Source organism: Cavia porcellus, unplaced genomic scaffold (assembly GCF_034190915.1).
Source record: "Cavia porcellus strain 051 isolate PalLab524CR breed Dunkin Hartley unplaced genomic scaffold, mCavPor4.1 scaffold_18, whole genome shotgun sequence".
NCBI lineage: Eukaryota > Metazoa > Chordata > Mammalia > Rodentia > Caviidae > Cavia > Cavia porcellus.
In genome coordinates, this window is record NW_026947501.1 from 55,097,853 (window position 1) to 55,123,808 (window position 25,956).

Consider the following 25,956-nt stretch of genomic DNA (forward strand, 5'->3'; position numbering starts at 1 on the left):
AAGATAGGTTCAAGTCTGCAAACACCATGGGGAGAGGAGGTGTGCTGGGCCAGAAAGCAAAGGCTTTTTGGAAAGGAGAGAAAAGAGGGCGGCTGGTCCTCTTATTAAGCTGTCACCAGCATCCACACCCATAACCATTATTCTGTTGGCTAATGAAACCATTACAAGGCTCGTGCCAGCTGAACACAGAGAACAAACCCATCGGATAGCAGGAAAACGGTATTCACACCCCACAGCATCACCCTGCGAGGAGGAGAGAACCGTTTTGTGCCGTGTGCAGGAAGAGAGATAAGACTCTGGGATTTCAACTGCTACTCGTGTTCCACTCACGTTCACTTTCTGTGAAAGCACGTACGAGGCATTCGCAGTTAAACACACATTCCGTGTATTAACCGCCCCCAAGTGTGTGTAAACCTATGCTGCGCAGATTTCGCGGGAACCCTGAACATAGCTTCCCCTTTCATATTTCTGCAAAAAGTCCAGAAAACTGATACCAAATCATAGTTCTCTAAAAGCATGTTCAAATGAACACTAAGCATTTTTTTTGTTTTGTTTTGTTTTGTTTTTTGCCAATTTCTCTCAAAATGCTAGTCCCATTTTCTCTGCTTCTTGGTTTCAACTCAGATACACTTAGGAATGAGCCCAAGTAGCTGTGGGGCTTTAGAGAGGCAGGTACCCCAGCCAGGCGTGCAGAGGTGTGGGAACACACATCTCCCCAGAGTCCCTGCACTCTCTCAATCAGCCAGGGTGAGCTGCTAAAGGCAGCCTAGGGGGAGGCTGGGGGTGGGGGCGGGCCTTTGGGGTAAGTCAGGTGTGGCCCTTGAACCACGTCCAAGCATAAAAAATTACTTGGGTCATATCCTTGTCACACAAATATTTCTAAGGCCAACCTGTAAAGCCTATTAAAATTGCATTGTGAACCACTGGCAAAAAACAAGACTTCAAAAATGAAAACAAATCTTCTGTAGATAAAGAGGGGAAGAGGGTGGAAGGGAGGGTAGGGGAATGGGAAAAAAGAATCGAGTTATGTTCTACACAGGGACAAATTCCCTATGATGAATATGATCCTTATGCATATTTAAAATGTACCAATAAAAATCGTTTTCTTTGGAAAAATAAAACATTTCGGGGGAGATACAAGGCCAGGTGGTAGTGATGTCATATACCGATATTTCCTGAGCTTTCAGTCCTTCAAGGATTGACTATCTCAGGTACCCAGGCATTACTGGTCTTTTATTAGCAACCAACTGGTCTTTTATTAGTACCCTCCCCCACCCCCAGTTTAGAAGCTTCACAAAGCTAAAGGAAAGGGTGGCATCTTCTGCTGGTGCATATGACACTGGGATCCCACGCAATCCTCCGCTAGGCTGTACCCGAGAGAAATCTGCCTTCAACCCTGAGTTCGAAATAAAGAAGAATCCATTATCCAAAGCAGATTCCTGAAAGTAAGGTGCCCGTGTTTCAAGCCAGTAGAGCAGAAAAAAAACATTGGACCAAGTTATCCAATGTTGCATAAATGGAGAAAATTTACAGATTTCCTTCACAAACGCAAATACTGGGGCTACAAGAATTCTAGGAGGTGTTTTGGATCTGAACTCTGCTCCCAGAGTATATACACTCTGCTGGATTAAAAGTTGTATTTCAATCAACTGCCAGGTTTCTTCTGGACAGGGGTACTTGGGCATATGTGTCGTACACCTCACAATGGAAACCAAAACCAAAAACTGCTCCCCGGGTTAATTCCCCCTGACCTGCTGATCTTCTCTGCGAAGGGTTTGTCTGGTTCACGTGGGGCTGGAAACTCACAGCACCATCCCAGGAGCCAGTACAGGGCAGAAGCTGGCTTATCAGAACTCATAGACCTAGAGAACACGGCAAGCCAGACCCAGCTCAGAGGGAACTCAGGGTCCCTGGGTGGCTAAACTCCACCTGTTCATCTTTGAGATAAATGCCTTGCTGGTTTCTGGGGAAGGAGATAAGCAGATGGTCTCTTTCTTCTTTGGGAAGAGAAGTTGAGTAGCTAACTGCTGGTTAACTCAAATACACAGATGCAAACAGACCTACCAGGAGGTCTCTTTTGGCTAGCTTCAACCAGTGGGAGTGTCCCAGGAGCCCAGGAGGCTGCAATCTTTATTAAAGCCCTTTAAGTGGTTCTGGTACAGATAATCCACAGACCAGACCCTGAGAAAAATGCAGGAAGGGTGAGAAACAAGGGAGATGCCCCGGGGCCCTGATCTTTTTCAGAAGAGCATGTAAGAGCAGTGTTAGAGGAACCACAGGACTGTGCCGGGCAGGCTCAGCATACATTATAATTTGCTGGCAGCCGCTACAGATTAGTAAACAAGCTATCAACGGTACTTAGGTGTCATTTAAGAAACTGATTACAAAACAGTGTTGTACAATGTAGTTACATTTTGCAGAGCAGGCTGGGAGGTCTGGGCTATTTTAATACACCTATCACAATCTGCTTCTCATCTATGGGTGCAGATTAATTTTACAAAGTATCAGGTTTCATTGTAGCATTTTCATGCAAGCAGAGAGAGTCTATTTTGATCATTACCACCCATCACCCTCCCTGATCTATTTGTTTTTATTAAACAATGGTTTTGTTTCTTTGGTGCTGGGGCTGGGTGCAAGCTAGGCAAGTGTTCTATCATTGAGCAGTTTGGTTTCTGAAAAGCAATTATGTTTCTTTTTCCAAAGTACTGGGGATTGAACCCCAGGCCTTGGCTCTGAGCTACATCTCCAGGGTTTTAAAAATCTTTTTACTTTGTGACAATGTTTCAGTAAGTAAGCTTCCCAGGCTGGCTTCAACTTTACAGCCCTGCACCACCAGGCCTAGCTGCAGTGGCTAGTGTTTTTTCTTGCAGAAAGACACAGACATTCGGTGATAAAGATAAGGCAGCCAAAATTCGATTTGGAACATTTTAAAAGGCTCTGAGGCCCAGCATATGTGGGTGACGGTGTCCCACCTGTTGGCTGACCTCTGAGGACAGGAGGGTGCATCTCACTGCAGGGCCTGCATCTTCTGATGCAGGGTTTCCCTGAGTAGTGTAGGCTGGCCTCGAACTTATGGTGATCCTGCCTCTGTCTCCAGAGTGCTGGGATTACAGGTGTGTACCACCACACCCAGTTTGGGGCAGTAATTTTAATCTGTCAATATAGTGCATTGTTCAGTATAAATTTCACAGCTTATTTCTCAGGTGACCAAGTACAGCATCTTAAAAAAGGGGATGGAGAAACCGCTCCTAAACTCGTCACTAGAGTAACATTAGTGATTCACATTTGGTTTTATGCTGCAGGAGGAAAGACCAGGACAGAAGGGGGCCCCAGCTGACCAGCTTTGGCCTGGCAGCTCCATGGTGGTGCCAGCTCGAGCAGGATTAAGGTATTTATTTATACCCTGCAGCACCAGTTGGCTTAGTTCTGTGCCAGTCACCCAGGGCACAGATTACAAAGGCAAGAAGACCCACACGAATGGTCTTCCAAGTGACCCCTGGAATTGGAGACCCAGAGTGCTTGGCAGGTGACCTTCCTCCAAACCACTCCTATGATTCCACCCCTGCCCAAGTGTCCCCACTGTAAGTCAGTGAAGAACAGACAACTCTAGGAATATCCCCTGGGTACAAGAACAAGAAACATCAACCACAAACACTTTATTTTGCTTTATGTAATGTGTCTGACAACTGCAGACATCACTACCTGGTCAATATTGGCCTTCACTTGAAACAAAAGCTCTTAATGGTAAGTAGGAAGGTCATGCTTTCAACTTAGAAGGCAATTTTAAGCACACATAAAAGACTTCTTCAAAAGAGAAATTCTGCAGGGGTGCATTTTTTACCTTGAGAACATGAAGTTTCAGTATTTAAGAAAGCACTTCATGCCACAAACCTGAAACTTAAACTTTTAAGAAAACAACGGATTAGAAGGTGCTCTTACAGTGAAGCTAATTCCAAAGTTGAAAACTGTGGCTAAAGCCACCAACCCTGCAGCTGATCAGACTGAGCCAGAGGGGACTTCCAAGGTCTAGCTTTCTCTTTACTTGGAACAGAAGCCGCCAGCGAAAACTTTCACAACACAAAGTGGCAAACACAGGCAGTTCTGTCAAGTGTCCTGTGTCAGCTGGACTTTCATCCAGGCTCTTAGAAATTATTTTGTTTGGAATCCAGAACTCACTGGTAACTTCATTTCCTCCGGCAAAACACCATGAGGTGTAACCCGTGCATTTTTTTCATGGTAAGGGAGAGTGAGGGAGGGGCAAGAGGAGGGCATTGCCAATACCTGGAGACTTCAGCAACTCGAAGCTGAGTGTCATTTAGTAAAGAGCTCTGATTCTACCGCAGGACTCTTTTCCAATGTATACAGTCATTTGAAATCTTAAAAGCCCAGTCACGGAAAAGAATGAATATCGTGGTTAAGTGGCTGATAGTGAAATCAGGCTGGGGCTTTTCTGAAAAGGACTTTCTGTTGAGCTGCCAGCCAAAGTAGGAAAATAAAAAAGCAAGATCGTTCAACTATAATGAGCCCAACATCCGTCAGACTGAACCCTCTTATTTACATGGCCAGTATCTGCCACCACGCTGTCACAAACGGCAGGTGTTCAAAGGGACAGAAGTCGAACTGTGACATTTGCTGCCATTCTAAGTCCAGCCCCTCAGGGCCTATGACAGTGCCGTAAAATGACCTCGGATGTCATGGGCACGTGTGCTGGGTGCAGGCTGGCGCAACCCGCACTGCAAGGGGTGGTAACTGGGTCATTCCCTGCCTACCATTGCGCAGGATCAGATGCTAACACAGCACTGGCAGGAACCTTCCCCTCTGTACCCCAGCTGTGGGTGTTCCATCATCCACAAATTCTCCGGCAGACTCAAGACCAGGTTTTAAAGATATCACTATGAATAAAAGTCGACTGATATTCCACTCACAACTAAGAGAGGACCGCCTGATCTCCCGACGGACAGGATGAGGCTCGCACAGGACACTGAAGAAAACAGCTGCTTACGTGCAGCGCAAAGAACACGCCTAGCCAAATGCACACACACTCTGCTGGCACGTGGGCTTGGGGCTGTGAGGGAGAGAGCCCCACCTTCCAGACACCCTCGGGTCACCCATCTCTGTTCCCCGAGGAGACTTGGGTTACACCAGCCAGTGCCATAAGGGACCTGTAAGGAACCACTTCCCCCTGGCCTCAAACCAGCTTTAAACTAATTCCAAAGGAGAGACCCCAAAAATGTCCAGAGGAGACGCTGCCTCTGCGGGTGGCCCCTTTGAAGCTTAAAATTTATTTGGGGAATGAAAATGCTGGGATGTTTACCCAGCTCAATGATTGGCTTACTTAAGTATCTTCAGAAATATCTTTTTGAGTCAAGAGTTATCCACAGCTCACAAGAGGAAGGAAGCAATCAGCCAATCGGTGGAGGCCGCCTTGCTAAGGCCTCCCGAGAGCCAGGCCACCCTGTCTGCTCCCTGTGAGCCACAGGGCAAAGGAGCCACTGTCACCGTGACCAGTCTGTCCTGTTTGAAATCCACAAGTCTGATGGCTCTCAGAATTACGAGTCAGAAACCGATTTCAAACACACACACACACACACACACACACACACACACCATGCTCCTCCTTCCAGGTATGTTTTTCCCAGCTCCATTTTTTTTTTTTTTTTTGGTCTTTTTCATTTTTATCGGTACCAGGGATCGAACTCATGACTGCCTGCTTACAATGCAGGCACTTATGCCACTGAGCTAAATCCCCGGCCCCTTCCCAGCTCCATTTTTAATAGGTCTTCCATTAATCCCAGTGGACCGCTGGATGGAAATGATGCTGTTACACAGAAAGGGCCAGGGTGGTCAGCATTATATAACTCATGGCTTCCTCCATCTGTTTTTCCCCCGGCACACACAGCGGCAAGAATGCAAGGCAGAGCCTGAGAAACTGCAGCTAGGAGGAGGCCACCGCCAGTGACCAAGCCCCAGGACGAGGCAGTGCCCTTCTCCTTTCTCTTGCCAGGCGCTCCCCACTGCCTTTCTGCGGTCAGGAGTTAGGGAGTCAGAGTGTGCTCCTCTCGTCAGTTTCCAGTCTGATCGTCTGAAAGTGCCACAAGGCTGCGGTGCTGGACGGGAGTCTGCAAACTAGAAACCACGAAGCTTTTCCTTTTGCCTTCAGCCATTTCTTACGATAAAGAACAAAGCCAGAGGTATTACGGTCAGCGGGCTGCGCTGTCTCATGCACGTTTTACTCAGCGCCTGCAGACCTGGTTATCCACTCCTGAGCTGTACTCGACACATAGCAGGGATCCGCCACGAGCACACACAGACCTCAGGCTCTGACGCTTGCGCCCAAGCACATACTTGGCTTCTGGTCACAAAAGCCCAGCACCCACACCAGGGAAGAGACCTCTGATAGGACACCGGGTCTTCCTGGCCCTTGTGCGACACCGAGCCAGGGCTCCATGTTCTAAGTCACCGCAGTCCACACTGAAGGGCGCCGAGTGCTCAGGGTTCTTCCTCATAGGAGACTGAAAGGTTCCCCTCTCACCTCAGCCCCATGGTGACTCTGGCGATCCATAATCTCTCTTAAATATCATCTCGCAGCAACGAAGCTGCCACCGTATCCCCCAAACTCAGTCCTGGGCCAGCTCCTTCCAAATGTGCCATGGCAAAACCACTTTGTCACCACCCTGCCCCTTCCCTGCATAGCTCCTGCAACTGCTGCTCCAAACAGGACACAGTGGCACCTGGCAGGGCAAGATGAAGGGCGTTTCTGCTCCCTGGCTTCTGTGCACTGACCCTATCCCCACGTTCCTGGGACACTCCGCCTCCAAAGCACATTCAGAGGACCAACAGCGCTGACTGTGTCATCTAACAATAATGAAGAGTAAAACCCTCAAACCAGGGACAGTCAAACTGAAGATCAACTCGGAACTCACTTTAGGACAAAGACATTAACCCTACACCCCTTCTACCACCAGTGCCAACAGTTTCCTATTCAGAACAACATCTATTTCCTCAGTTACTACATCAACACTGCAAATATGACTACAAAAAAATGACTTTATAGATCTTTTAAAAGTAAGTACACAACTCCATACGCATTAGCTCACTTAAGTCTATGCCTCTGTAAGAGACTTTAACAAAATCTGAACCTGCCAGCTTTCAGTAGCCATAAAGTGCTTCCAGCCATAAATGATATATTGGGGGGAGGAGGGGATGAGAATTTATACCATAAATATAAAAATTTCTGGCTCAGGAACATGTCTCTTCCCCTATGAAATCTAATACCACCAGCAGGAAACAGGTGATAAACATCTTTTCTCCTAATTTCACATTAAAATTTCAAACACGACCTTCTCATCCCAACAGTAGCAAGGACTAAAAGCCGTGGGTCAAGAACAAGAGTAAATCCAGGTTTCTCAAAAGCTAACCCCCCTTCCATCGTTTTTAAAAAACATGGAACACGGCCTACCCGTATTAAAGTTAGAGTGTATGACGGCCATATATACTGAGTGAAGTTCTAATTCGACACAGATGGAAGGTCATGGATTACACCCGGTGAGGAGCAGACACAATGAAAGCTTCTCACTTAAGCAAATTCACAGAAGACAGCTGCCTCTTTTTAGCTGGTTTTGTATAAAAGAGAAACAAAACTTCTTACCTCCATTCCAGACACTATTTTGCATAATCACAAAGATGCAATCATTGTGCCTGGATGGTTAATGGTTTAAGTTTTTGTCCTTGAAGTATGTGTCTGTCCCAGTAGGGCCATGTGACTGCTCTCAGGAAACCTAGACAGCATACTTGTGTGTGTGTGTGTGTGTGTGTGTGTGTGTGTGTGTGTGTGTGTCTTCTGAGCAAGCATGTGAAGCACATTCTAGCCGAGGCGACATCCCACCACCCAGGATGACAGGCACACATAAGCTCTCCAAGACAGAAAGAAATGTCAGAAGAAGCAAATGCTGTTTTCAAAGTAGGGACATGGAAAGGCTTGTGAGCAGGGTGAGTGGCCTAAGGAGTAGTCAACCAGATGGGCAGTTTGTGCCCAAGCCACCATGTGAACTCCCTGCAGCCCCGTCTAGGGAGGCTTGGGTGGCCCAGGCTGTAAAATGTGAAAAATGTGGCATACACAACTGTGCTGTATCTCCCATGCAGAACTTATCTTCTGTCCCAGAACCAAAAGAGTGGACAGGAGGAGTCACTCATTGCCGTTAAAGATGTACAGAACTCATGCTCCAAGACACGTCTGATGTTCAGTGCTCTGAGGCTCTCGATCTGTTCAGGTACCCCCATACTTCCTTCTCCTCCTGTCTGATGCCTGCCACCCCTTCCTTTGTAGGGCAGAAGGGCTGCCTAACACTCAGCTGTTCTGCTCTTAGAAATCACTGTGTAGCATCTACAAAACGGCTGTTCCCTTTCAAAGCAGCTTTGCTTCTCCCAAAAGGCATGGACCACTAGAATGGCCACGACATCCTTCCACTTCAGAGCAGGACAGCGGTCCTTGGCCAGGCTCAAGGACTTGCCCTGAGGCTGCACGGGTTAGTGGAAGGGCCAGCACTGGGCAGATCACCTGCTGCAATGGCACACTTCACACCACACCACCAGAGGGGAAGGGAGAGAACATAAACACCGCCCTGCAAGCCTGCGCTCCACAGAAGGCACAGCGGTGGCCTTCACAGCCACACCCCACAAAGCCCAAGTGGACCCAGGGCAACTGCTGGTGTCCTATACCAAATTAAGTATCGCTTGGTTCTTTATAAATCCACAAATATTCGCATTCCTGCCATGGGCACCAACCTCTTCTTTAGGTTTATAAGTTGCTCTGACCAGTTGAGTAGAATTTATGCCCAAGTACGGTAAAACTAAAACTGAAATTCTCAGCTAGACTAATATTGTATCTATCCAGAATTCATTACTTCGGATTAAGAAATTTCTCAAGGAACCAAACACCAGATGAATCAGTAAGAAAAGAACCTTACTTGTTCAGCAGATGGAAGCCAGAGCCTTGCATGTGCTGGGCACCTGGGTTACCACTGAGCTGTATTCCTGGTTCCCAGAAACTTTCAGCTGCAAACTTCCCACAAGGAAGGATAGCAAAGCCCAAAGGAACCAAACATTTCGCCTTCTGCAGGGGGCAGATATCAGTGGCAAAGACCCAAGCTCAGGGCCAGGCTTCAAAATGAGACAAAACCTAGACCCTCTTCCAAGGTCCCAGGTCACTTCCGTGCTCCAAAACTGCCATAAAACCCCCACTTCTGGGTCCACAGACAGCCCATGAGAGCGACAGGCGGCCTTGCTGTGAGCATAGAGGCCTCAGCTCAGGGTGGCCAGACCCAGTCAAGGCCCTCACTCTGTCCAGGGAACCATGGGTAGAGGCATGAGTGGGAGGGAAAATGTGGCCAGCTGCCCTCCCTGGGATTCACTCTCTGAATCTCAGCCACCCCAGTGCTCGTCATGAATCACGTGGTCCTGGTTCAAGCCAGACTTGAGAACACAGGTGAGTGAGAGCTTCCCACAGGATGCTGGGGATCTCACCCTGGGGTGAGCAAATTCTTCCAAACCACAGTGGCCTGGCTAGTAAGTAGATGGTGTTTATGCGGACTGCTAATACCAGTCCCTCTGCATGGGAAAGACCAAGAAGTGACCAGGAAGGATTTGTAACTCAGTTACGCAGAAGGAAATGCCAACATTTAAGTGAAGGATGGCTAATTCTCTGTTTTCTCACCAATTGAGTTTAATTGCCTTGGGGAAGGAAAGGGCAGCACCTGTGCAGGGAGTCGACACTCCCAGAGCCAACTCCCTGGACTAACGGGAGACGCCGCCCTGGGTTTCCTGTCTGAAGACCACCACTGCTGCACATGCTCATCTGTGAACTCGGTCAAACTTCTGCCACATCAAATCGACCATCAGGTGTCCTCAGCAAGCACAGAAGGGCAGGGGCTTCCAGATGTTTCTCCACGGCCCAAGGACTTGGCAACGGAGCCCAGGTTCTCCTCGGGGCAGTGTTCAGACCCCCCCCCCCCCCAAATCCCTGCCAGGTCAGTATCTGCAGAAGATTTTCTCCTTTTTTGTGCCCTTATCTGCCCTGGGACCAGGAAGATTAGAATTATGGTCACATGTCCAGACAAGTTCCCCTTCTGATGAATTTCACAGATTATGAAAGGCCACCTAACACTACACTGTACAAGTGGACTTCACCTGCCCTCTGGGATGCGACTGCTGGGTAACCAAAGGCTCAGAGCAAAACTTAACAGTGGCTATCATTAGGGTTGTTCTTACAGACACTGCCTGTGATGATTCTGCAGGGGTGGAAAGGCACAAGCCCAAGAGTGACATGAAGGTAATAATACCCACTGCAAACTGTGACAGTGACAGACTTTCCTTATCTTTGTGCTATGCCTATGAGCTTCTTTAATACCCTTTCTGTAACCTTATGAAACTTAAGCTCATACTAGGAACATGGTTACAGAGTGACTATCTCTTTTTATATGAGGAAAATGCCAGCACCTCAATGTGTCAGAAGGATGCTGAATAACTCAGGGATTCTTGATCCCGTTAGGACCGCGGAAGCTGGTTATCCGGCTGTATAAACAGTGCTATGATAACCCTTCTTATGTGTACACTGCCTGCTGTTAGGGTTTCCTGAATGAGATGGGAGTGCTGGGTCCTCCGCTCTGGGCCTGCCTGCAGAGCAAGTGTGAGGGTGTGCGGCTGCGTGAATTAGGGAGCTCGGGAAGGACAGGATGGGACCGCACAGAGAATTCCCAGCTGCTGACCAGGAGGAACAACCAAAGGACTGGACAGGCTGGGAATTTCATCACTTGCAGAGGAAGTCGGGGGACCAAGGTTGCTCAACAGACCAATTTAATTCTGGTGTGGAGGGTGGGATGGAGTAGGGACAGCTGGGGTTCATGGAGGCTCGTCTAGTACAGTAAGGAGGACCACAGACCCTATTGGTTTTCCAGCAGGACAGACACTAAAGTATCCTTGCCTTCGAGTGGCAATTCTTAGTAGACAGATGTCCCCAAACCTACCACCACAGACCTCCTTAATACAGAACAAAATGCCTGTGTCCCCCAAATAATTGCATGCTAAAACCTAACCCCACAGTGACAGTATCAGAAGAGGGTGTCTTCGTGGTATGACCTCACCTTTTCCTCTTTGTGAGGACACAGGCTGAAGGTGCTGTCTTTGAATCAGGAAGTGAGCCCCTAACCAGATAGGAATCTACCTTGATCCAGGATTTCCCAGCCTTCAGAATTGTAAGGAATTAATTCCTGTTGCTTTTAAGCCACATACGCCTACGGTACTCTGCTATGGTGGCCTGAGCAGATAAATTCCAGTTGTAAATAAAGGAAAATACAGATTTCCACTGAGGAGGAGCTCAATGTCCCCAGATCTTCCTTCTTAAAACTAAGAGCCCAGCCCTCAAAAGACAGGTGAGCGCAGGGAAATAGGTGGGGAATGATGTGGCGAGCTGTGGCCTTCTTGTCACTTTCCATGTGGCCCAGAGCGGCTGTAGTGGAACCTTCCAATTGAGAATCTCCCACAGGCACAGAGGGACAACACTCTAGGAGGCTGCCCCGCCAAGTGGCTGGGGGAGAAGGTGACCCTACAAAAGGAAGCCCTGTTCTATCTGAAAAGCATGGGGAAAAAAATACCAGCGCTCCAGGGTGGCCAGTGGGCAGCGCATCTTTCAGCTGATCCCATGCCACCAGGAGAAGAGGTGCTCTTGTCCCAGCCCCAGTCTGCAGGCTGCCTGCCCAGGCAGAGGTGATCCTGCCGCCCTGCCCCAGCACTGTCCAGTCACTGCCCTGTGGAAGCAGTGGAGGCTCCGACTCCATTTGGGGTAGGTAAGTGGGATCTCCGCCTGCATCGAACTGCCAGGAAAGTCTCCGGGCAAGCACTAGCACATGACCTCACCTGAGCAAGGCAGGAGTGCAAAGCAGGGGTGTGGACCCTGCACACAGCAGCAGCAACGCATTAACCAGGGAGAAGCAGGTAGAGGAAGGCGGGCTTAGAGGTTGGCGGCCCCCTCCGACCCTGGTGTAGGAGGGAAGCAGCTGGCAGGGAGGAGGCAGCCCTGCACCGTTCTCTCACTCTGGGTGTCAGGAGCAGCCAGGGAGGCCCAGTGGACCACGCCCCAACTATAACCAAACTCACTGAAGTCAGGTGAGCTGATCTCCCCACTTTTGCCAGGAGTGCCAGTGAAAGGTCACAAAGGAATCTGAGCTTCCACTTCATTTGGCAAAAGCTGGAAGAAATGTTTTTTTGGGAGAAGGGTGCCAGGAATCAAATTCAGGACCTCACATATGCTAGGCAGGTGCTCTGCCACTGAGTGAAATCCCCAGGCTCAGAAATCTTTAAAAAGTTGAAGAATACAATTTAATTTTACAAACTTAGCTGATGTGTTCAATAATAGAGCATAAATGACAGGAAGAGAATAGACACATCAATAGAATTTCTTCCACCTAAACAGAGAGAAAATAGGATTGAGAAAACTGAATGGTTTTGAGGACCCACAGGACTCATCAAAGCATGACTATTCTTAGCATCAGAGTCCCAAAAGAAAGAGAGGAAGGGACCAGAAAAGGACCCAAAAGCTTGAAAGCAGCCCAACGAGAAATGACTTCTAACTTACGGAAAGACACAACTCAGAACTTTCGGGAAGACACCGACTAGAAGTAAAGCAGATTTCTCATCTAAAACCATGGAGGCAAACAGAAGTGGGATGTTTTTCTAGCACTGAAAGAAAACTGCACTATTGCGTGAAATGTCTTTCAGAAGGAATAGAAAACAATGTTCTCCTGAGAACAGCTAAGAGGATGTGCTGCTCACAGGCCTATCATGGGAGCTCCAAACGGAGAGGAAATGTTAATGGAAGGCTCTGTACTTCCAAAAGGAGAGAACGCTGGAATGGAAAAACAGCATACAGGGGATAAACCGGGTAAATTTCTTGTGGGCTTTTTAAATCCTATTTTATGGCTAAAGCAAAACTTGCACCCCCACCCGCTATAGTGCTCAAGGTATACTTAAGACAATTACATCTGAAAAGTAGTAAAGGAATCTAACAACTGAACAGTAAGTAAAAGTTTCTATGCTGTGGCTGAAGCCCTAATACATGGATGCCACTGATCCTAGCATAGTTGCAATATGTTATACTACATATGTGTATATGCAAAAATAACCACTAAAAAACTATTTCAAATAATGCATTTTTAAGAAGGTACTGTAACCACCACCAAGATGGAGCCCTAAAAATGTTCAAATAACCAAATATGGTTAAAAAAAAGAAATAATAAACAGCAAGCAGAAACCAAAATAATGGCACATTTATTATGCAAACACCTCAAATGTAAATGGTCTAAACATATTGTTTAAAAGATAGCCTTGGCCAAATAGGTAAGATAACTTTATTGAACGAGGTAATATACACAAAAAACTTATTTCAAGAACAATATATGTAGGTTGAAAGTGAAAGGATGGAAAAAGATCACAGGGACAGTAACATAATTGACATTTTAAAAAGCAGAAGCAGCTATATTCACAAAGTGGACTTTACAGCCGCGATAAAACGGACCAAATGAGTAGGAGACATAATGTCAATGTAAAATTAAGTGACTTGGAAGACAGGATGCTAAATGTTTCGCTGTCAAACAACACAGCCTTAAAACATGCAAGGCAAACTTAAGGGCTAAAGGAACAGACACAGCAGCAATCACCGAGACTCGATCCACAGCAGCACCCTACATAGAAAAATCACACACACACACACCCCACCCCTAATGTAAGATTTTTTTTTTACAGACTCATGGATCATTCTGTGAGTAGACCGTATCTTAAGCTGTGAAACAAACCTCAGCAAGTTTAAAAGATAAAAACCAGGCAGTGCATATTCTCTGACCTAATGAAATCAAAGAAAACAATAAAGACAACAGCACAATCTCCACACACTTGGGAACAGCCCACTTGTGAATAAGCCAGGGTCAAAGGATACCTCACAGAAAATAAAAATATACAGAACACAATGAAAATGAAACCACAATAGTCCAAAATACATGGTATGCAACTCAAACACAGGTGAGAAGGAAACTTCTAGCACTAAATGCTTATATTAGCAAAGAGGAATGGTCTCAAAACATTATTCCGAGTTCCTATCTCAAGATAACTAGAAGAACATAAACACCAAGCAAGCAGGAAGAGGAAATAAACAATGAAATTGGGAACAGGGAAACAACAGAGAAAAGTCAATGCAACAAAAAGTTGACTTAAGAAAACTAATAAACCTTCAGAAAGGTTCACAGGCTTGAAAAAGACACAAGTTATCAGAAAAAATAAGCAAACATATTACCCACATCTCACAATATTACCTCCGTTAGGCTGTAAGGACACACAACAAAGACTTTTCACACACAGAAATCCAACAGCTTATAAGACAGGGACCAATTCCTCAAAACTCACAGAATTCTACAACTCAATGAAAATGACATAAACAACCTGAATAGTCCCCATAACACTAAGAAATTAAATTCAGATCTACAAGTTCCAGGAAGAAATCTTCCAGCCCAGATCGCTTCACTAGAGAGTACAGCACTGAAAAACATTTAAGCCCTGTACATCTGGTCCCAGGCCAGGTAGATTTACACTGCAAATCCAACCGCGTAGAGCACCCTATCAACAGGCTGATATGATAAAATCAGTCCTATCAAATGGCACAAAACACTTTAGAAAATCTAGCGCCACGCACGATAAAAACATAGCAATCTGCAAATAAAGATAAAACTTCACCTTTTTAAAGAGTATCTGTAAAACACTTAACAGTTAGTGATTAAATTTAATGGTTAAAGATAGAAAGTTTTTTTCCAAGACTAGGAACAAGGTATGGATGTCTGTTCCTGTCATTCTTATTAAACGTAAGTAGTAAAAATCCTCGCTGTTAACAATAGGGCAAGACAAAGAAAGAATGTAAAGAAAGGAAAATGAAAAAGTTACCCTACCCACTATTTGCAGTTTACACGACTGACTATACACAGATCAAGAAATCTAGGAAATATAAAAACCTTTAGAATTAAGTTCAGCAAAGCTTCAGGAGACAAAAATCAATACAGGAAAACCAAATGTATTTCCTAAAAAGGAACACAAGCAAACCGAAATGAAAAATACAGTACTATTAAATGCTTCCAACATTTAAAAATAAATCTAAAACAAACACACAAACCAGTAACAAGCTGTATGTACTAAAAATGGTAAGATCCCCATGAAGGAAACCCAAGTACCTGTACATCTAAATACTGGTAAGAGTCATATTTGTGCATGGATTCTAAGACTCACCAGGGGAAATACAAAAATGGCAATTCTCCCCAAATTACCATAGAAGCCAGCCATCCCACTTCTGGGTATAGATCCAGAACAGTTCAGCGCAGTGTTACAGCTTGTATCTAGATGTCCCCCAAAACCTCATGTGATCACAGGTGGGGCTTTCACAGGCGGCTGGATCTAGGGTGTATGAGCTGGTATTAAGAGTGCCCCCCTGCCCTGGGTGTGAGTGTCACTTCCGGGCGAGTAGCATGGATGGAAAGAATATAAGAGAAAGAAAGAGCTGCTGCCATCACTTGCTGCTGGCTGGGTTCTGCTGGTTTGTGCCTGCTCTGTGATGCCCCTCTGCTGTGCCAGCCTGTGTGGAGCTCGTTGATAATGGACTGAAATCTCTATAAACTGTGACCCAAAATAAACTTTTCCTCCTTTAACTTTGGGCATGGGGTATATTGTCTCAGGAAGGAGAAAAAGTAACTAAGACAAGTAGGATCATGAAAAGCTATTTGCACACATTCATGACAGCACTCTTTAGAAGGGCCAAAAGACAGCAGCAAACCAAGTGTCCATTATGTGGTGCACGGATAAACACAATGTACCTACTCATACTGGAATAGTACTGAGCCCTGAAAAGGAAGGAACCTCATATTACATTACAGGGGAACTTTGATGAAACTATACTACATGAAATAAGCCAGTCACAAAGGGACAAATACTGTATAATTTCACCTAAAGTAGTCAAAATTATACGGACAGAAGGTAGAATGGTGGTTTCCAGTTGTAGGGGGAAGAGCTGGAAGGGGAGTTATTTAATGGGTAGGTGTGAAGTTTCAATTCTGCAAGATGAAAAAGTTCTGGAGACTGGCTGCACAACAACGGGAAGGTGCAGAACACGACTGAACTGCACACTTGAAAATAAATGGTCGAGACGGTAAGTTTGATGCTGTTATTTTACTGTCATAAAAATTATATTTACATGTACATTAAAAGTACTATTTCAACATGACATCCATAGAAAAATAAGAGTGATTAGTATCTCCCGGGCTCTGTTCTCTCTAGATCTGCAGCACCCAAAGGAGCTCTCCACCTGACAGGAGGGGCCAGATAATTACCAGCTGCACGCGCACTGTGGGGGTGTACGCATATGATGCCGAGGGGTACAGAGAGGAGGGCAAATAGCAGCATATAGGGGTGCCAGCAAACAACTGTAACGCTGAAGTCGGTTACGATCACGACACAGGGAGTCAATATCCAGATTCTAAACTTTTCTCAACTCCAAAATGGAGTTGAAGTGTTACAACTTCATTTTCCCACAATAAATGTAGTATTCTTTCATCTCATCTTCAGAAAACTCACAGACTGAGGCAGAAAAGTGAACATTTTCTAGTGCAAATGCCTGATTGCTACGCACCCCTGCTAAAACTTTTACTTTCTCATTAAAACAAAGACACAAGGATCAATAAAACCTCAGGATGTGCCATCTTCTACTGCAAGGCGCTGAACACAAAACTATTCTGTGACTAAAGGAGCCCCTGGCTAAGGAGAACCTCTTTGTAACCTCACATTTATGTTCCAGTGGTTCACACCGATCATAAAGACGTCTTTATAAAAAATGCATTTTGCAATAAATTATGAAAACCATCACTGAAGATCTTCATGAAAATGGTTGAGCAAGGAATACCAAACAAGGCCAAAAGGATAAGAGAACCACTTAACAGATCAGTCTTTGGAGAAAAAAGACTGCGATGGTGGCCAGGGAAAACCAGGATCGCCTGCAAAACCATCAGCTCGATGGCACAGGCCCCCAGTCACTCAGGAGGCTGAGGCCGGAGGAATAAAGGTTCAAATCCAGCCTACGCAAATTAGCAAGATCTCATCTTTAAATAAATAAATGAGGTTGAGGTAACCCAATGGTATCGTACCCCTAGATTCCATCCCCAGTACTAGGGGAAAAATAGGTTTAACAAGCTCACATTTGTCTCAGTTTTCCCCTCTGACTAGTACTGCATTTCCTGTCTTTCTCCCTACCCTAACTCCTCCTCCCTAAACAAAGGGGGAGAACTTAGATGCTAAAATCTTTACCTTGGTAGATCAATTCAAACAAACTCCTGGCAATTTATCATTTATTCCTATGCATTCAACCCTAAGCTATCACAGCAATCTAATGGAATGCAGTTATACATTAACACTTGAGGATCCATTCCTTTATTCTGCAGGTATAACCAATAACTCTGGCTCACAAGCTCGACTGTAATCTTTAAAGTTCTGTATCTGTCATCTCAAGGAACAGTGCTTACATTATAATTAGCTCGTTAAGTGGTGTCTGTCACCACAAAAAAGAGGCATGACTTGTCTTTACAGTAAAGTAAAAATCACACGCACACGTCCACCATTCCTATGAAACAGGAAGGAGAAACTATTTTCATACATTCAGCCACCACCTGCACAGACTACGGTACAGGCCTGCAGTGTGAAAGTGTAATAGCTTCCACAGGGTCCTTAGAATAACAGCTTTTTAAACATAACATGCCATAAAGGCCCATTCACTCAGTAATAACTATGTCGCTTCATACGTAACCTGGACTGTTTCATCCGCAGCGGCTCCAACAACTTCTAAGGCTGACATCAACTGAGGAGCAGTAGCCCTGGCACTGACTGAAGCAGTGGCAGTAGTACAACTTCTGGTTGCTTTCTCCGAGGGGCCCCAGCACTCAGCAGGAGCTGTGCAGCCAGTCATGGCCGCTAGAATTCCTACAGCTTTGCCTGATTGCCCATCATGTATGGACTGACTAGTCTCTGAGGCTCTGCCTAGCTCTGGAACACCCACCCAGTGGAGCTCACTGAAGGGGGTGAAGACCATGCTGTACCACATTTACAAATACAAAATGTCTCTCTGTGCTCCAGAATTCAAGCAATGGGCCTTTAGCGAGGTATGAACTAAAATCTTACTAGAATCTTTATTGGCTTTCCTAATCAATAACACTATCATTTTTACTTGTGTCTTACTTATTGAGGAAGGACTGATCTGGACAGATGCCAAATGTGAGCGTGGTACACAGTGATCATGACATCAGCCTTTTCCACTAGTGGAGAGGAGCCCATTAAACCTAGAGACTTTCCCCTTCACCTTGGTCACCAGAACTGTACCAAGTCACAAGCTAGCAGAGCAGAGAGGCCAACCAAGCTTACAGACATTGCAACGTGGTTTATACGATGTTTGAAAGGACCTAAATGTCAATGTTTGAATGTCAGAACACTAGGCCTCGAAATTTCCATTCCTGGACCATCCTGCAATATAGGAAGACCTGCTGCTGAGCCCACACGTCCTCCTAGCACAGCCAGGTAGAGAAGCAAATGCTTTCCAACACATCCCTGCCCTCACCAGGTCAGCACCCTCACTGCCAACTTCAGGCCTCTAGGGTATCCTATTTCAGATCTTAACCCTGCCTTTAATTCTTGAAATAAAAATCTATAACCTAGCTTCCAAGGGGAGAACTAGCAGTATCTCCTGAGATCCACGCCATGTTGGAACTTAGGACTCTGGGAAGCCAAGCCAGCACCTCCCCTCCTGGTAAACGGAGGCAGGGTGGCAGACTGCAGCCTTTCCAGGGGGAGACCCAGCAGTGTCTCCTGAGATCCACGCCATGTTGGAACTGAGGACGGTGTGAAAACAAATGACCATCCTGCCTCCCTGCTTAGCAATAGTGAACCTACTGCTACATGGCCTAGAGTCAAATATCCTACTTCCCCTATCTCCCCCCCCCCTCCATTAGCAAATGGGAACCAGAAATCTGAGCATCTCCTGCAAGGTTGACCATAGCAAATAAGGGGGACTTCCTTCTACCATTTCTTTGAAGGCAAATATTTTTATTACTGTTTTGCTCTTTCTGATTAGTGATACTGCTCTATTCAGTATTCTGTTTTGTTAAGTTCTATAGTGTTCTATATTTCATCTCATTTTGATATACAGGATTGAAAGAACAACTATTATAAAGATAACAAAATATACTGTGATACCTATTACTGTTATCCCGGTAACCTACTGTGAAGTTCTGTACCAATTTCACTGTACGATCTTAGTTGGCTTTATTCTGACTTGTTTTGTTGTATACTTTCAAAATAAAAATTAAAAAAAAAATCTATAACCTAACCTCATTAGCACTACATCCAAGTACTCTGAATCAACCCAAAGGGGAACTTCAGCATAAGACACACCATTTTCACAGACCAGTGTTGGTGGTCCTTCTGCAGAAGAGTTCATTTTTACAAACATTAGTTTTGAAAGTCATTAACTTGTTACACCTTTAGTTGTAGTTAGCTGTTTTCCATAACTGAGCAGGTCCTTTGCAAGTAGAACATGTACACTAGTGGGTAAACCAAGCCGTAAATGCTTTAGCTTAATGAAGGGATAGAGATTCAAGCTTTACAGCCCCTAAGGCTGAAGCACTATTATACCTTGTCACACTTTAGAAAAATGTCAGCGTGGTATTTTGACACATCCTCCACACCCATCAACTTACAGCACACAACAGTTGATGGTTCTGCAAAGGGACTTTAAATGCTACACAGCCTTGAAACAGATATTCACACACTCACATGCCAACTGCCTCTTCCCCGGGCAATGCTTACCCATTGCACTGAGATAATGGTTGAAGGCCTGGCAAGGAGGACTTGGGGTTTGTGTTGATTTGTCACAACTCATGGGTGCCGGGCTCCTGTCTGTGTCAAAAGAGAAATACCCACTGGAGGATCGAGACAGCAGGGAAGATCTTCTCACAAAGATGAATAGCGGGGATCTGGTAGCAAAAGGGCCAGGACTGGCCGGTGGGGCCAGCGGGCCCTGAGGGCTGCCGTGGGGGGAGCGGTCCCCTGCGCCTTCAGGATTACCTTGGGGCTCCGTCTGTAGGGAGGTTGGGGCCCCAGCCCTGAGCTGGGATGGCCTCTCAGCAGGCTGCAATTGTCCACCTTCTCTGTCACACTCACAACTTACATCGGAAGGTTGCTTGGCCATTTGGTCTTTTTTTCTGCAAGGAAAAGAAACAAATCTAAGATTATCCAGCAAAACAGTAATTACAGTGAGATAAATGCAAACCTTCACCTATTAAGACTCAAGAGTTCATCCCCAATACAGTACTTTAAAATCAAGTTGGGAGGTTGTTTACTTCTCCAACAACCTCCGAAATAAAATGCACTTGAAATAACAAACGTATGATTATCTTCTTTGTGGTGGTGATGGTGGGGAGGTGGAACCAAACCACCCAACAAAACAGTAACAATGTCAATTACTCGTGAAACTGGTGCGTCTACATAAACAAATACACAAGTCCCAAGAGCAGCAGTCTGTCTGAAGTCTATTCACATGTGCTTTTTGCTCGGGACAGACTTGAATCAAGTCAGAAACTCCCAGCGGGTTCTGATTTCCCGGGATCAGATACCGCGCTGCAGCACAGCAGCAGGCGCAGATGCAGCGATTGCGGGCTGCCGCTGCTGGCCGCGTTCCCTGCTCCGGCCCCATTGTTTGCCGAAACTGCTGAGGGCAGCAAGTCTGGGGAAGGTTTGGCAGCGGCCGTCAGCCGTAGTAAGTGCGTCACAATAGAGTTTGTAACTCGGAGCGCGGCTCGGCCCGGCCCCGGCGCTCTCCGCCCCCAGTCCCTTCGGGTCCTGCCAGCGCGCCGCACCGAACCGGACAGAACTTCCCTGATCTGCAGACATAGTGCTCGGTGCACAGCTCCAAGTGTGGGACCCCCCGCCCCAGCCATGCCCTCACACCCCGTGCAAAGTCCGCAACTAGCTCCCCGCGCGCTAGCCAACACCAGGCGCACCGCCCCTCTGCCCAGACCCTCCCCTCCAGAGGCCACCGCACTGCCACTCACGTCCGCCCCTTCCCTTCCGAGCGTAGCGTCCGCGCCCCGGCTCGGGCCCAGCGGCGTCCAACCCGCGCCCGGCGCCGACCCGGCGCCCTCTGATTGTCACGGTGGAGGCAACGCAGGAGACTAAGCCCAGCTAGGTTCGGGGGCCCCAGGGCAGCGCAGAACCCACGCCTCTCCGCCCGCCGGCCGCTGCCACCACGCTGCACCCGGCAGCCGACAGTTTCGCGCGCCGCGCCTCTGGCCCGCGCTGCGCCGGCCGCGGCCGCCGGGAACATCCTCCGCCTCCTCCCGCTCCTCCCCTCGCGCACTGCGCCCGCCGCGGCCGGCACTGCAGACCTCCCCGCGCCGCCGGCGCCGGGTGCCTGCGTTCTCAATTGGCCCGCGCGCGGTGGCTCGGCGCTGCAGCCAATGGGCAGCGGCGGCGGGGGCGGCGCTTATGGGTCCGGCTGCCGCAGGCGCGGCGATTGTTGACAAACTCGCCTGCAAGCGCTTCGCGAACGGCCTTGGCCAGAGCTTCGGGAGTCCGGCAGCTCTGGCTGCCCCGCCCCTGGGCTCGGCCGGGACAGCGCGCTCGCCGCAGGACTTCCCGCCGCTCTGATCATTTGGAAACAAAATCGGCCTGCACTCTCCCGAGACCCGGCCAGGCAGTTCTCACAAGCACATTGAAGCGGGTCGGGGTGAGGACCCCAAAGGGCCGCACTCGCTCGGCTGCAGCTCCTCCGGATTCCTGCAACTCCGTCTCCCCGCGCGCCGCGGACACGAAACCAATCTGAGCGTCCACTCCTTGTCAGGGGCGTGCACATTCACACCCCATCTCCAGCATCCGGTGGGCAGCTCTCACTTTGGGAAACAGCTCCTGCCCGAGGGAAAGGAACCCCCAAGGGTGGGCGTCCCGGGGCAAACCGGCACGCGCCAGCCGCTAGAACAGCCTGGCCCGGGAGCCCGACCAAGTTCTGGCTTCTCGCTGTCCGTGGATTCTGGGGCTGACACACTACGACGAGTGCGTACAGATCTAGCAGGAGCCCCACGCACGTTCAAGAGGGAACCCTTAGCCGATGCCCTGAAACCTCGGCCTGAATGACATAAAAATCAAACCACAGGCTTGTTAAGTTAAATCACCAACGGAGTTCCGCGAACCCTCGCATCTAACAGCCAAAACTCGAGACCCATCAAACAGCACGGTCGCCTCGCGGGGACCGCCAGTGAGCCTTCCCGATTGGGGACACAACCCGGTACCGCGGAGCGGGTCGCCGGCTTCCCGGTCGGTACCGAAAACAAGCGCTCTTCCACCTTCGCCGCTCCGCCACCCCATGCGCATCCCGACCCGAGCCACAGTTGGGTCAAGTGATCGCAGCTTCGGCGCGGACGATCGGTCCCCAGATCCGACCTGCACCGATGGCACCCTCCGGGCCGGCGATAAACGGTGCAGATTCGCGCGTCTCGGCCTGCACGTGCGCAGGAAGCTGGCACTAGATGGAGCCGCTCGGGCATCGGCGCCCGTCCTCTATCCGTCCCCAGCCGGTTCCTCGGAATACGGAGGTATTTACCTTGCGCTTCTCAGTTCGCGAATCAGAGTCAGACATTGGGGGTACCAGGGCCAGGGAAGGGCACCAAGGTGGTGGCGGCGGGAGCGGGGCAACTCAAGCTCTGCCAGTGACGATGCTGCAAGGCTCGTAGAGGAACTGCAAGAATAAGCTGGCGGCGGCGGCGACCACGACCACGACCACGACCACGACCACGACCACGATCACGATCACGATCACGACGACGATCACGATCACGACGACGACGACGACGACGACGACGACGACGACGACGATGCAAGACGCAGCGCTCCAGCAAGCTGGCGACCCAGAGGCTGAGCGGAGCGAAGTGAAACCTGCTCTGCCCTGCAGCCTAGCTCAGACTGACTGCCCTGCGCCAGCGCCCAATCACCGCGGGCCCCGCCCCCGCTACGTCCCGCCTCCGCGGGAGGGAGGGCAAGCCCCACCCCCGCGCCGGCGCGTGCAGGCTGCGACAGGTAAAGGCGGGGCTGGCCCCTCCGGGTTCCCTGCCGCGCGCGCCGCCGAGCCAGGCGTGTTTACCAGAGTGACTCGGCGGGCAGACGGTTGCGTGCGCGCCCCTCCCCCCAAAGAAGCGCCGGCTCGCCTTTCCCCTCCGGGTGGCAGCCGCGGCCTGCAGGCGGAACAGAGGGGGCGCTCGGGCACGTTCTGCGCCCTGCCTGGCCCTAGCCACCCTCGAGAGCCCTGCGGAGGCGCTCGGCGTCCCGGCTGCTCGGGGGCCGGGAGGGGATCGGTGTGGTTTTCGGATATGTCTGGGTGCGAAGGTTGGGCACTGAGTCTTAGTTCTCCCACCTTCGGAACCCTGATCAACGAGATGCTTGCCTGCCTGGCACGCGGCGTTTGGGCGCCTTCCTGTCACCCTGCAGGCGATTGCCAGCTTTTTTCAGTGAGACGAAGCCTGGCTTGAGAAGGAGCTTGCAGGACGCGTCTTTCCCGCATACCCTGCCTGGGGCTAGAATACCGTGTGTGCAGATAAAATAAGTACTTTTTTTGTAAAAAAGACACAAATAATTGTAAGGGGAAAAGGCACCGAGGAGAGCCTGAGCCTCCAGGTGAAAGAAGGTTGTGCGTGGTCTGCGTCGGGACCCTCGAGAAGGGTTGGGCTCCCCAGGAGCCTGCAGGAACCGTGCCTCAGTGGGCCCAGGCTGGCTTGGGGGGGCTGCTTAGCTAAGGGCTCGCCACGGGTCGCAATATGCGCCCCCCAACCCCTCTTGGTGTCCCCATTTTCCTTCCTCTGGAAATCCGCAGCCCCACCTCGTGACTCTGCCCGGGAGACCCAATTCAGCGCACTTCCGTGTGCCTGCACCCCCGTCCACCGTCCCAGCCCGCGGCCACCCCCGCGCCTCCCGCCTGCTCCCCGCGCTGCCAGGTCCCCAGCCTTGGGCTTTGAGACAGCGGGGCGGGGTGTGGAACTTTGGACTGAAATGGAGCACCCTAGGACACCCTGCTAGGCGGGGATTAGGGAGACTGGGTTCGGAGGCCGGCGGGGAGAAGGAAGGGGCCTCGGCATGGAGGAGCTGATGGGGCGGCCTTGTCCCGCCGTCGGGCCGCGTCGGTCACCTTTTAAATTCCTATACAGATCTGACTTCAGCGTGACGCTGCACAGCCAGCCGCAGGTTTAAGTTTCCTTTTCCGAGTCTAGAACGAGGTGTTCTAGAACCGTGTTCGCAGAGGGGCCGAAGCGGGCGCGCGGGGCCCGGCCGGGGATTTCGGTACAAGAGGGACGGCCAGGCGCGGGGACGCGGCGCCGCCGACTTGCAGGCCGCGCTGTCTCCTGCCCACGGCCGGAGTGGGGGGCGCTCTGCGTCCTACCGGGGACAACAAGGCAACCTGCAGCTCGGGCGCACAGCCTCAGGCCGGCCTCGCCGGGGTGCCCGGCCCTCTCGGCGGTTTCGGCGACGCCGTCCCCGACCGGAAAAGAACCGCGCAGGAGAAAGCCGCTCGTGTTGCTTCCTGCATATCTCTGCCACCCCGCGTCGCCCGCTCCGGAGAACCCATGAATCCTCCAAAACAAAACAGAGGCGTCGGGGAAAGCATCCTGCTTAGTGCTGTTAAGAACTCAGCAAAGAAGCCGGCCCGGAGACAGCGGTCCTAGAGTTCCAGGCGAGGCTGTGTCAGGGACCGTCGAGTGGACAGGGTGCCGCGAGCCCGTGCGGCCCAGGACTGCGCTAGAGAGCGCGAAGGGCAGCGTGGGGACACCGGGGCAGCCTGGGGTCGCCGATCTGGGACATCGATGCAGCTGACGCCGGCAGGGCGGTAACCTTACCGCTGACCGGAGACGCGCTGGTAGGGAAGAGAGGGGAATAAAGTCAGGCCACGGCGCTTTGCTAAGTGGGAAATCCACGGGCCACGGGAGCTGCTTATGCGGTCTCTCCAAGTTCTGAAACCAATTTATTGCAGAGTACTTCCTGGGCCCACCTCCCCAGCCTCTCCGAGAAGAGAGAGTACTTTCCCATCTCTTAATTTCTTTATCAAAATTTGGGTCTGGGCTACTCCAAAGGACAGATTAGTTTCGCGTGGTAACAACGTTTTCTAAGCGTTATCTTGCGCTGCGGAAGCCGCCTACTCCAGAGGACCCGCCTGAGTTTGCGCTTCGCTCAAAGCGCGAGTCTAGGCTCCGGCGGCCGCGTTCCTGCAGAGCCCAAGAGGATCTGATTCACTGGGAAAACAGCACTGTCTTACTTGAACCTTTGCCCGCCCGCGCTCCGAGTGGTTTCTCTGTCTCTTTTTGTCTCTGTCTCTATCTCTGTCACTCTCTCCTCATTACTTATGTATTTAATTTGGCCTGGGGATGTTTGATTTTTGTTTTGATTTTTTTTCACCCAGAACCAAATGTTTTCGAAATCACTGAAAATCTGAGTCACCGATGACAGCAAGAGATTTTTAGCGACACCCGGCTGTGGGGCGCGCTCACAAGGCGCGCGGGGGGGGGGTGTCTGCGGGGGAGAGAGCCCACCCTGATTGTCTAGGGGAATCAGGCTCCCAAGCCAGGCGAGGTCGTGGCCGGGCCAGGCAGGGTTACTGAGGATAAAGCACCATACTCCCTGGCAGCCGTCTGGCTTCTCTTTCCCAACCTCGCGCCCCGAGCCCCGCCAGTTTGTACCGGACAGCTGCTCCCTGAGCAGCATCCCGTTGGGCTGTGACCCCACGCGAGCTGTCCTGGCCTCTAGCCCAGCTCCGGGCGACTGTGGAGCAGCTGTGGACTGACCACCACACTTCTCTCC

At 49.5% G+C, this 25,956-nt stretch overlaps 1 protein-coding gene across 7 annotated transcripts in view; it reads right to left on the bottom strand.

Moving 5' to 3' along the window:
- Bcl2l11 (BCL2 like 11) overlaps nt 1-23,106 on the bottom strand; it is a 40,241-nt gene extending 17,135 nt beyond the window's left edge. Inside the window, exons 1-3 of one of the 7 annotated variants that reach the window (XM_023562999.2) lie at nt 22,718-23,103; nt 20,188-20,324; nt 19,930-20,019 (exon numbers count right to left, since the gene is read on the bottom strand). In XM_023562999.2, coding sequence (XP_023418767.1) covers nt 19,930-20,019; nt 20,188-20,311 — 214 coding nt within the window. In that variant the 5' untranslated portion in view covers nt 20,312-20,324; nt 22,718-23,103. The other 6 variants (XM_013147393.2, XM_013147388.3, XM_023563000.2 and 3 more) reach the window with 6 other exon arrangements.
- Nucleotides 23,107-25,956: the final 2,850 nt, after the last annotated feature.